The 12,860-nt window shown below is 52.8% G+C and overlaps 1 protein-coding gene across 1 annotated transcript in view; it reads left to right on the forward strand.

Annotated features, from left to right (window-relative positions):
- The first annotated feature begins 8,925 nt into the window (after nt 1-8,925).
- Nucleotides 8,926-12,860, forward strand: part of Kcnn2 (potassium channel, calcium activated intermediate/small conductance subfamily N alpha, member 2) — a 58,946-nt gene continuing 55,011 nt past the window's right edge. Inside the window, exons 1-2 of the mRNA XM_013016009.1 lie at nt 8,926-9,019; nt 11,233-11,291. Coding sequence (XP_012871463.1) covers nt 8,926-9,019; nt 11,233-11,291 — 153 coding nt within the window. The remainder of the gene's footprint in view (nt 9,020-11,232; nt 11,292-12,860) is intronic.

Genomic DNA, 12,860 nt, shown 5'->3' on the forward strand with positions numbered 1-12,860 from the left:
ATCGCAACACGATAATACCACAACAGTGCTACCTGTTATCCTCAAGTGCTGTCAGCATGCTAGTAAGGAGGGTGGGGACTGTAGGCGAGAGTGAGTGAAAGCAGTCTGCCACGTTTTCCCCACCCAAGCAACTAGAAATCCCCTCCTGCAAATCCTCCAAACTACAGTTCCCCAGGAATGGGTTTGCCCCCGGGCCTGAGACGCATTGCTGTCAGCCATGGGGAAGGGAGAGACCTCAGTCCCTCAGGTCTCCTCGCCACTCCCAAGAAGAGGAGACAGGGTTCTCTCCGGGCGCCATCTTGGGCCCACACAGAGGGCCAACCGCGTCTGATCCGCCATCTGGATGGAAGGAAGGAAGAGGCCCAGAGTCTGACCTTCGCTGGGGAGGGCATCACTTAAGCTGGGCAATAGCCAGAGGGAGCCGTCGGCGGGCATTTCGTAAGCCCGGAACAGAAGCTCACGCGTCTGAGGCTTCATTAGTTATTTGTGAAGCACCGAGGGGGTCTCTGCAGAGAAATGGCCTCGGGTAAGAGCGGTTCAGGATGTTTTAATTATTATCATTAAAAGGGAATCCAGACAGGAAATTGGGCTGAGAGCCACCTGGCCCCGGCGCACTCCTGGGGGAGTCGTGAAGCACTAATGGGGTTCAGGGTGGAGGTGGCTGTGTAGAGACCCGTGGCTCGTGTTCACATCGCCAGGGCTGTGGATGAAGGAAAGCTGCTGACGTTACTGTCTGCCGGGGAATTCCCACTGGATAATAAAACCTGGCTTTCCCCTTGCCTTCTCTCACACATCCTATAATCTTCATTATGTCGTTTAGTTGTGAGCTAGAAAGCGAGTGTGTTAGACATAATCGTATTTGTGCGAGCTTGCCAGCTAGTTTCCCACCATGGCCCCTTGCTCTTCGTGGATCAGTAACATTTGTCCGGGGTGTGATACTGAGAAAAGAGTGTGCTTTTGTGGAGAGATTCAGGATTGGGATGGTGTCTTTTGTTGTTGTTTTAGTATAACTAATTTATTGTTTCAGTAAAAAGTCTGTTCCTTTGCATAACAGATCAACTAAAGGATTCTGTAAGAATTCACGTTGGAGTTTGTTTAAACGGGAACTTCTCCTAGGTGGATTGGTACAGCAATACTTCCTTATTTCCTTTCTTGTCTTGTCTTTTCCTTTTCTGTGTGTGTGTGTGTGTGTGTGTGTGTGTGTGTGTTTACATGCACCTGCCAATTTGGGGCTTGAACTCAGGGTCTGGGTGTTGTCTGTTGGCTGTTTCCTTCAAGACAAGTACTATATCACTTGAGCTACAACTCCACTCGAAGCTCTTTGGTGGTTAATTGGAGATAAGAGTCTCACGGACTTTCCTGCCCAGGCTGGCTTTGAACCTTGATCCTCAGATCTCAGCCTCCTGAGTAGATGCGATTACAGGTGTGAGGCACTGTGGCTGGTGGCCCAGTCCTTCTGGGAGGTCATTTGTAATGTACCCGAAGAGCTGGGAGCGCGTTCCACTGCTGGTCTGAAAATGTATCCCCCTCAAATGTCTAAGAATGGAAAAACTGCAGATGTGCACCACGGAATTATGTACGCAGTGAAAGTGTGGAGTGAGCGAAGTATTGCATAATACAGATTTGGCTGTGTGAAGAATATTTACTTGGTCATATCACACGTGTTGGGCAGGGAAGTGGTAGACTTTGCACCTAGCGGGCAGAAGGCCCTGGCTTCAAACCCGCCAGGACTACAAAAATAAAATCCACGGAGAATAGCACATTACGGTACCCTGAGAAATGTCAACATAAGTATGTACACAGTGCATAGCAAGTAGTTGTGCAAAAATGGTCAAAGGCATCAGACCTTCGCTCTGCATGAGGGCAGCTTACCAAACGAGAGCGTGATGGCAGGCCAGTACTTATTTCTGTCATTGCTCTGACAGCCAGGAGTTAGGTCGATTGCTTACACAGCACCTGGCTCGGGGAAAGTGCTCCCTAGACCTTGTGGAGGGGGGGGGGTAGAGGTATCATCCTTTATTATAGAAATGTGCCAGTTAGTCTAAAAAAAAGGAATCAGCAAAGAAATAATTCCTGCAGTGTGAGCTAAAGATGCCACTCACTGCAAAGACTGCTCCACTGGGTGAGACACAACGCAAAGACACCCACTCCGTGTTAGCCACCGGCCCCAGTAGCCAAGAAATGACAAGGTGAAGTTGTATATATGCATATATATATATATATATACAAAAATATTTCCTACTGTCTCTCACACAATACAGCATGCACTTGTTCATCCTCCCCCAAAGCATGTACAATATACAAGGTGCTATACTAAGCAGATGCTCTTGCAAATAAACTACAAACAAAGGGATGCCAAGTCGTAGAGAGAGTCTTCATTCAGGGAAGAAGCCAAGTCAGCTGGAATAAATAAGAGAAAAGAATAGGGGGGAAAATAGGCATTCATGTTTTAGAACACAATAATGGTGTGTGTGTGTGTGTGTGTGTGTCTGTGTCTGTGTCTGTGTGTGTGTGTGTGTGTGTGTGTGTGTGTATTTGAAGGGAAGCTAGAGGCAGGAGGAGGCCAAAGCTGGAATGCTAAACCGAGGGCCTTGAATTTGACAACTGGAAGCCATTAATTGGAAGAGAGTGATAGTCGTGATAGTATCTTATTTGTACTTCAAGGATATTAAGCTTTTACCCAGGACCCATGGGTCACACCTGTAATCCTAGCTACCGGGGAGGATGACATCAGTAAGATCGCTGTCCCAGACCAACCCAGACAGAACATTCATGAGACTCCATCTTCCCGAACGAAGAGTCGGGTGTGGCAGCCTCACGGGTCCTCTCGGCTCTCCGGGAAACAAGAGGATCCCTGTCCAAGCTGATCCAAGCATCAACGAGGGACCCCACTGGAAAAAAATAACAAAAGCGAGAGACCCAAGATGTGGCTCAAGTAGTCGAATACCTGCTGGCTGGCGGGAAACCCTGAGTTCAAACCCAGCACTGCCAAGAACAGAACTGTGATTCTTTAACCATGTGCACAGCGTCAGCAAGGTCAATGACACACACCCCGCGAGGAGAATGAAATCTCGCAGGTTTGCGATGCAAGTGGACTGAATAAAACAGATTTAAGAGAGGTAGACTGAACCGTGGAGACGGAGTTGGTTGGATCTAGAACACTAGAAATGGAGGAGATTTCTGACAAAGCGTTGCTACTGAAGAACCGGGAAGACTTTGTAGAGGCCAGATCCCGGAGGAGAAAAAAATGATGTATTACCTTCCTGACACTTAGAATCTGAGGTACCAATGGCACCCATTAGCGGGGAGATCTTCTAGTAGCTGGAAATCTGTGACTTGCCCTTAGAGAGAGTTTGGGGTTCAGATAGGACTTAAGAGTCACCCGCCTCAAAAGGCAAAGAATCGCCAAGGCGGGGGAAGGGCTGGCAGCATGTTCCACTCGGGATGAAATTACTGGAAAGGAGAGAAAGTAAGGTGAGAAATGGCAACCATGGAGGGCGAACCCATCAATACCCAGGTCAGGCCGAGGATCCAGAGAACAGAGGCGTGGGCTGGATGGGAGAGAGATAGAAGAAAGGAATCTGTATTTCGGAGAGCGGTCCGTCAAGAAGGCTCAGACGGAGCCACTAATATTTTAGTGACTGAGAAAGTTACTGGTAATATGGGTTTGTTTTTTCTAAACAAGGTGGGTTAGAAATAGAAAAGGGCCAGGGAGGAGAAGCTGTGAGAAATATGAGGACAGAGAATGACAATGGTAAAGACAGAGAGAATGCTTGATGGAGCAAGACCCAAAATGCAAATGGCGGCCGGGCGTGGTGTCTCCGGCCTGTAATCCTCTCCCACTGGCTGGCCTGAGAAGCTGCCCGGGGGGATCAGGGGCTGTGTTATCCTGAGTGAGGGAGCCACTGAGACCCAGGCCTTTGGCATTCTCTGCAGACCTGGCTTCCCGTATGCGCTTCCACAGTGCCGTCCATTGCTCCCCAACCCGGCCACACCTAAGATTCCTCGTGACCTGAAATCTCGACCTCCTGTGACATCCAGTCATGATGGGAACACGGCCCTGTGCAGTGTGACTTTGGCTTTCGGGCCCGGGGCTGGTTTTCACGTTGTCTCTGCCACAGAAGGCCCGGTCTCGCCGGAGCAGCCTGCTGCCCTCCCGTGCAGGTTGAGACTCCGCACAGCACGCCCAGCCCGGCTGGCAGAACTCGCGCTGGAACCGGAGGTAGCTCGTACCGCCCGTACCCAACCTCACACGCTTTCTTCTCCGGGCCTCTCTCAAAAACGGGATGGCTTTTCAAGTCGTCAGATAAAGAGATCAGAGACACAAATCCAAGGACACCCACCAAGTGCTCTCCTTTCTTTGGGTTCTGAGGCCCCACGCTTGCCTTTCCACCGGGGAGGAGATCCCAGCCTGGCCGCCGGAACCTTCCGCAGAGTAGCAGATCTGTGCACCTGTGTGGTTGTATCAGTTCGGGTCTGATCAGAGACAGAACGCTCACAGTGTGTACCTCAGAGGGGCCGGGGAAGGAGCTGCAGACGGGCCCGGAGCTGGACACACCCGTGTGCGAGAGGCAGCCAAGCAGTAGCAGGACCCAGCCAGCCCTTTTCTATGCAGTGACTCCCCGCGCCCTCTGTGGGCCACGGCTGACCCTGGGCTGTCAGCCCGTCTGGGGGCTGCTGGTGGATGGGGAGAGATGGGCAGAAGAGGAGAAGCGGCCCAGGCCCTCAATGGCTGGCCTGTGACGTACACTTCTTTATTCTCTTTGCATCATTTCCTCCGTGCAGTGAACCAACCCGGGGAGCCCCGCGACCCAGTGGAGCCGGGAACCTTTGTTCTGCGGGGCCGTCCAGTTGTCTGTAGGGAGCAACTGAGAGTCGCGCGTACCGACCCCACGTTACGCATACAGGTCTGTCTCGCTGGTGGGTGACGGAGACCCTTGGATTTCAGAAACGACGTGATTCTACTAGGCGTGACTGAGACGTTCTCATTTACGCTGAAACGGACTTCAAAAATGTCCTTTAAAAATAAATCCATGCGACTAAAGGAGACACACGCGCGTGTGTAACTCCACAGTGAACCCCTTTGTCCAACTGACATACGGGAAGACTTCGTCGTCGTTTTTGTTTTAATGATGGCAGGCCATTCGAAGAGGCTCTGTCCCGGGGAGGGACAGGCCCTCCAGGTGCAAATGAATGAGGGCGAATGTCATCTCAGACCCGTACAAACACATGACTACAGAACGACGAAACCTGTTAGAAGTGGGGTGTGTGGGGAGAGGGGTGGGCTTGAACTTGGGGCCTGCGTGCCGCCCTTGAGCTTCTGTTGCTCAAGGCGAGCGCTCTACCCCTTGAACCACAGCGCCATTTCTGGCTTTTGAGGTGGTTCATCGGAGATAAGAGTCTCAGGACTTTTTTTTTTCCTGTTTGAACCGCGATCCTCGGATCTCAGCCTCCTGACTAGCTAGGGTGACAGGTGTGAGCCAGGGCCGCCAGGCCTCACCCCAGGAAGGGAGATGGAGAGAATGGCCGGAATGCTGGCTTCCTGGCTTCCTCGCCCAGGCCCCTTTGGGAGCTGCTCAATCCAAACGCCGTCCACAGATTCCCGGGCCAGGAGCTCCTCCCTCTCCCGGGGCTCCTTGGTTTCTGGCCCGGCCTTCCTCTTCTTCCTGCCGCTGGCTCTTCCAACTGGCTCTCCAGGCATTTTTAGTTTGGCAACCCATGCTTCTGAAAACCACTCGGACCACTTCATCCGGCTTGTCCTCTGCCTCTTCTCCCTCCATGCGTCCTACTGATTGGCACAGGAGACTTTGGCATCTCTCCATCAACCCAACCCCGTTACACACACACACACACACACACACACACCCTGCACAAACCCCTGTGTGGCCCAGTGTGTCCCCTTTCCAGAGCAGATAACCACGCACAAGACTCTTGGCACTGAGTGTCCAGGGCCTTCTAAGGACCGAACGAACCCCAGAGGAAATTTATACTTGCAGAAGTATGTAAGCTATGTTCATGGAAATTCCTGGAGGGAATAAAGCCCGGGATTGAGCAAGACTAAAATGGGGGGGGCGGGAATCCTATCTCACGGGGAGAGGAGTGTATTTGACAAACTTTCCCAGCAACTACCCAGTTTTCCAGGTGATGCTCATTTTCAGAGGGGGGCTTTTCTGAAGGAGGCTTTCCATGCGATCGCTACATCACCAGACTCATTTTTCTCAGTGATGTGAGTAGCTCTCAAAAGGCCTGGACCAGGACTGGAAAACACAAGCTGTCGGTCGTTAATTGCAAGATTGTCATTGGAAACATGCTTTTTTTCTCATTGGCTGCGCTGCAGTGATTGTTACAAGCTATCCTTCCTCTCTGGAATCTTCTTTCAGTTGCTGTGGGAAAGAGATTATCAGCCTGGGTTCCCATTCTGTGTTCCTGTATTTCTGTTTATTTGACTCTCACTTACACTTTGAATCCCAAGGACCGGGTGAGGCTGTCTGTTATTGGGACCCTGTGATGGCTACGTGCACCCACAAACAGAACTGCTCCAGCCCTGCTCACCTACCCGGCTTTCCGCTCCTTCCCTGCTCTCCTGGCTTCTATCCGAGGACCCTCAGCCCCCTGTGAAAGCCCGCATCATCTCGAGTTCTGCCACGCTGTAAAGGAATGATTTTGAATCTTGTGCTTCAAAGCATACTGCGCAAGCCAGGTGCCGGTGGCTCACGCCTGTCATCCTAGCGACTCAGGAGGCTGAGATCTGAGGATCACGGTTCAAAGCCAGCCCGGGCAGGAGAGTCCATGAGACTCTAATTGCCAGTGAACTACCAGAAAACTGGAAGTGGCGCTGTGGCTCAAGTGGTAGAGCGCTCGCCTGGAGCTGAAGAGCTGAGGGACAGCGCCCAGGCTCAGAGTTCAAGCCCCACGACCAACCGAAAAAGAAAAGAAATGGCTAGACTACTGAGAGTTTGAGGGGGAGGGGGGAGCCATTGTCCCCAGAGTTCTGGTGAAGGGGAAGGGAAAGGGGAGAGAATTGCAGATTCACAGGACATTTTCTGGACATAGAACACCATCGTGCTGGATAGTAACCATCTCTGTGCTTTGTGGGGTGGAGTGTGGGCTGCTGTAACGTTGTGCTCACCGGAGACATACAGTCACTCGATTTACATTCTTCCCAAGCTTATGTTTAGGAAGACGCCACACAAATACAGAGAAGATGTGGAGGGAGGGATTCGTGTGGCCTGGACCTTACATCTTGTAAGGACCTTGGGTGGAGGGACTCTCTCTAAGTCGCTGTACTTGGGATGATGGTGTCTACCATCTGCCCTGTTCCCTGCCTGTGAATCCCGCTGTCCCCCGTCATCCCCCTGTCCCGGGGATGTAGCCGGGAGTTCTTCTGATTGAGATGGCGCGCGTACGTTTAGGTCTGGGTCATTGTAACTTTCGCATAAGCGTCCAGACTGGGCCTTGAACTCAGGGCCTCACATTCTTACTTGGCATTTTCACTCAGGGCTGGTGCTTTTCCACTTGAGCCACAGCTCTGCTTCTGACTCTTCACCAGATAGATGGAGACCAGAGCCTCTTGAACTGGTCTGCCTGGGCTGGCTTTGAACCTCAATCCTCAGATCTCAGCTAGGATGACGGGCGTGAGCTGTGTGCTGTTTACCCAGATCACCAGCTCCCTCGGGCAGCATGGTGTGATGAAGAGTGGACCAGCTCACCCGTGTGGAAAACATACACAGCCAGCTGTGCTTATAAATCAGTGTAAATACTTAACCCCTAGCACTGGACACTCCAAACACTGACACTATTCCACACGGTATTGAAGCATGTGTGTGTGGATGTGCGTGGATCACCTGTGAGCATGGATGGTCACGCCCGCATCCATCCATCCATACACACACACACACACACACACACACACACACACACACACACACACCGCCATCATTTCCTGCAAGCCATAGACCAATTTCTCACAGGCCCTTGAGACCTCAGAGAAATCAAAAGAAAATAGGCGTGCGTCCGAGTGGTAGAAATTTGGAAACGTATTGATCAGATCGCTTTTTTTCCCCTCCAGGAAACCATCTGTGCGATCTCTAAAGAAAAACACACTGCCCAAAGCTCAGGTCACCTGACCTGCCGTTCTTATTAGAGTGGCCTTTTCTGTTCACACTCAATGAGGTGACCCCCCACCCCCGACTTCCCAAGGTCATTTGGACGTCAGAAGCCCCAGATCCTTTATCAGAACACCCCAAGGGCCTCTTGGCCCGCCCTCTCCTCCATCTCTGAGTTCAGCTAGCCCTGGCTGGAATGGACCATCACCAAGGCCTATAACCCTCTGTGGATTCTGTATTGGGGCCAGTCTGCCAGTGCGCATGGATCTCTGGAGGGCCTTGTTCAGTTGGAATAAGCTCTGAAGTGTTACCCCGGTGTGTCCTCTTCCTCTCCACCAATCGGAGCCCGCCGGAGACTCCGCAGCCTAGGGCTGGGCGGGGCTCCGGGTCGCTTCAGGCTCCACGCTTCCAAAAGGAGGCATCAACAGCTTCCAAAAGGAGGCGTCAACAACTCCTTTTAAAGAATTCTCGTTAGTTGTGCAAAAGGGGTTTCCAGGCAACAGGCCAGTTTGAGTACCACGCAGCGGGGGCTCACAGTCTCTTGGCTTGCTCGCTCATTGTTGGGTGTTCTACTACTTGAACCATGCCTCCGGGCTGGTATTTTGCTGGTTCACTGGGGATGGATTCCCACAGACTTGGATGCCCGGGCTGGCTTTGAATCTTGATCTTCCTCGTCTCTGCCTCTTGAGTTGCTAGGATCCCAAGCTCAGCTCATTTTGGTTTTTGAGTCTCTGACGATCCACCTCGATTCTCTGAACCATCAAGTGTCCCGCCTGTCCTGGGCAGCCTTGTACCGCTAGCTTTGTGCGAAGCTCTCCAGATGGTACGGCCCGCACATGGGATTCCCCGCATCGCCAAGTCCCCGACGGGGTCAGATGGACACAGAAACGGAGAGAGGTTACAAACCACCTTTGGTAGGAAGGGGAGTCACCGGAATGAGACAACCCGAGCGCCGGACACCAGCCGCGCCTTCGCTTTTCCACACGCAAGTGATCTGGGGATTCACATCCACATCGTTCTTCCTCTGTAACTTGTTTCCAACTCTGCATCACAGCTGGCCCCGCAGTGTTTTCTAGAACCCACAGAAGGGATGAAAACCCCTCGGGCGTACAGCTTGAGAAAGCTCCCCCTCACTCCTGGGCTGGGGCGTGCCTTGAGGGGACCCCCACCCTCCCCGTGGGCGCGGGGTTTTCCCCCCCGATCTGTTCCCAGGGGCTGGTGGCTGAAGGGAGCTGTGGGGTCCCGGAGGAGGAGCAGAGAGAAGGCGCTGCTCTCCGGCTGGTTCTAGAACATCCGAAACCACGTGAAAGATGCTTGTGGGGTGTGTTGCCGACTCTCCTCCAGCTACAAGGGGTGTGGGTGTGTGCATGCATATCCACCAATACTGAGATTTGAACTCAGTGTTCCCTTAGCTTTTTTTCCCCCTTTCCTTTTTGTGCCAGTCCCAGGGCTTGAACTCAGGGCCTGGGCGCAGTCCCTAAGCATTCGTGCCCAAGGCTAGTGAGTGCTCTAACCCCTTGAGCCACACCTCTACTTCAAGTGTTTTGCTGGTGCAGGGGAGATTCATCTCACAGACTTGCCTGCCCGGGGCTGGCTTTGAACCGTGATCTTCGGAATCTCCGTCTCCTGAGGAGCTAGGATTTCGGATGTGAACCACCGGATCCCTGCCAAGTGAGCTGCTCCCAAGGCCCGGGGACGAGGAGCCGGCCCGTATTTCCCGTGGCGTGGAGCATTAGGAACAGTGGTGCAAGAGAAATCCCAGTGAGCCTTGGAAGTGCCAACAACCTGAGCTCTCGCTTCGGCCCCTGGGGTTCTGGAAACCCGTTCTCCCGCGAAAGTGTTAGTGTGTGCGTGTGTTCACAAGCGTAACACAAACCGTATATAAGAACCACCACCGTCGACCCTAACAAAATAGGCATAAGGGGATTTTTGCAAAAACAAACAAACAGCACTGCGGGAAATGGAGGAGTTGCATAGACCGGCCCGTAGCTTTCTGTGGGTGAGCATGACCTCTGGTGTTAATCGAGGGAAATTCCAGACTTCGCTTTCATGGAAGAGAGTGGCAAATGGCATTCTCAAGCATCCGTCCCTGGAGGAGGTGGCTAGCGCCCGTCCGTGGCCTCTCTTCACGCCCCAGCTCTCTGCCTGAATCCTCACTCTCTGGAAGCCGGGAATCTGCCAGGAGCTCGAGGCCCAGTCCTCCAGCTAGAGGGCTGACCTTCATATAACCTTGAGGGTTTTCTTTCCTCTGCGGCTTATTTGTGTCTGTCCATGACCCCCGTACAGCATAAAGGACTCACAACATTATGGCACACGTGTGTTTTTAGAGTGAGCATCTAGGGGCCGGGAAGGTGGCTCAGTGGTAGAGCGCTTGCCTTGCATGCATGAGGCCCTGGGTTCGATTCCTTAGGACCACAGACGCAGAAAAAGCCGGAAGTGACGCCGTGGCTCAAGTGGTAGAGCACTTGCCTTGAGCTGAAGAGCTGAGGGACAGCGCCCAGGCCCAGAGTTCAAGCCCCGCGACCGACAAAAAATAAATAAATTAAAATAAGTAAGCATCTAAAACCATCTGTTGATCTTTACCTTTATGAATGGGTTGGACCTCGTCTTGTTTTGGCTGTACTGGGGTTTTTGAACTTAGGACCTTGTGCTAGGAACCTCTCCCCCCACCCCCCGGAAAAATAAGAGCCTCTTGAAGGGACTTCTGTTGGTGGACAAATAGTATGAAACACCCCAAATACGTAAGTACGGTCCCGACTGAACGAGAAACACTAAGTCACAGGGGTGTCAACCTCCTGGGTTTTCAGCATCGGTGCATCGGCTGGAAAAACAGACGTTCATGGGCTAATTAACATTGCATGTGCATGCACGCACGCGCACACACACACACACACACACACACACACACACACACAGCTGACTCCCTGACAGAGGAAGTGGGTCTCTGGCTGATCTGTGCTCCTCTCTCTCTCTCTCTCTCTCTCTCTCTCTCTCTCCATCTCTCCTGCTGCGGCACAGCCTTCAGTCTTCTCCCGTGATTCTCGAGTTCTAGCCTCCTCCAGGCTCTCTTTGAGGGAGGTGTGAAGGCGCACAGCAAACCTCCGTAAGCACCTGTGGTTTTCCCCAGGGCTAAGTCCCAGGCGCCCAGCAGCACGGCCACCACGCCGGCCGGCCGAGCCAGAGGAGGTGAGTTTGGTATTTGAAGAGGTCATTCCCCCACCCCCACCCCCGGGGCTTTTATTTTCCTTTTATTAGCAACTCTAGAACTTTACATCGATTTAATGCTGGTAACAATGATCGTGATCGTTGGGGGTGGGGGATGTCTCCAGAATCTTCCATCTGAGTTTATAAGCGAACCCGTTAATTAACCACAGGCTTCTTGGAAAGAATGTGGATTGGTAAGGATGATTCCAACAGGTTTGCACAGTCCGCTCCACAGAGCTGGTGCTGGTGAGCCAGGCTGAGCTTCGCCGTGAACCTTTGATGGCCCCGTGCTCCAGCGGAAGTGAATGACTTTCACCTGGAAACTTGAATTTTTTTTTTTTGTCGGTCGTGGGGCTTGAACTCTGGGCCTGGGCGCTGTCCCTCAGCTCTTCAGCTCAAGGCGAACACTCTGCACTGGAGCCACAGCACCACTTCCAGTTTTCTGGTGGTTTATTGGAGATAGGAGTCTCCCGGTCTCTCCTGCCCAGGCTGGCTTTGAACCGCGATCCTCAGATCTCAGCCTCCTGAGTAGCTAGGATTACAGGCGTGAGCCACCAGCGCCCGGATGGAAACTTGAATTTTAAACCCAGCACCTCCCCAGCCCCTGAAAACCCAGCGCGCATCGTTGTTCTAGACTCGTCGTTTGTTTCCCACTTGGGAACTGAATACCAGACCAAAATAATAATAAATAATCAAATGAACCAAAAGCCACCGTACCTGGTGAGAATTCTTCCTCTTGTGTCTGAGCCACGCATGTGTCTCTCCCAAAGTGTGCCAGGCGGCCTGGAAGCCAGAGGCCCCTGACCCTTCTTTTGCTTTCTGAACACACACACACACACATTATATATGTACACACTTATTTATTATATGCTTACACTATTTACACATAATGTAGATGATCGTGTCCAGAAACGTTAACACATGCTTGAGAAGAATATCCAAGAAATGTTATTCACTCGTTGGCATTGTGTGTGTGTGCACGCGTGCATATGTGTGCGCGTATGCGTGTGCATGTGTGTGCGTGTGTGCATGTGTGTGCGTGTGCATGCGTGCACGTGTGTGCATGTGTGTGCGTGTGCACGCGCAGGGGCGCAGGGCCGGGCCAGGGAAGCATCTAGAGTATCAGGAAACCCTACGCAGCTGAGGATCCCCAGGAGAATCCTTTACCTAAGGCAGCGAGGGGGGGCGGGGCTCTTCCCGCACAGAGATCAGGGAATCCCCTTTGATCATGGGGGGAGGGGCTCTCCCGCACGGAGTCCCCTTTGATCATGGGGGCTCTCCCGCACGGAGTCCCCTTTGATCATGGGGGGGCTCTCCCGCACGGAGTCCCCTTTGATCATGGGGGGGCTCTCCCGCACGGAGTCCCCTTTGATCATTGCGGATGAAATGCAGTCCCGCTCTTAGAAAGATGGCAGCCTGGGCGGGAGCGCCCGGGTCCTCGGCCCGGGCCTGTGTGTGCCCGCGCGCGCGCGTGTGTGTGCGTGTGTCCCCCCGCCCTTGAATTTCAATCCGCACACCCCCCCGCAGCACAGGCTCCGCGGAGCTCCGGGG

Source organism: Dipodomys ordii, unplaced genomic scaffold (genome assembly GCF_000151885.1).
Source record: "Dipodomys ordii isolate 6190 unplaced genomic scaffold, Dord_2.0 Scaffold29, whole genome shotgun sequence".
Classification (NCBI taxonomy): domain Eukaryota; kingdom Metazoa; phylum Chordata; class Mammalia; order Rodentia; family Heteromyidae; genus Dipodomys; species Dipodomys ordii.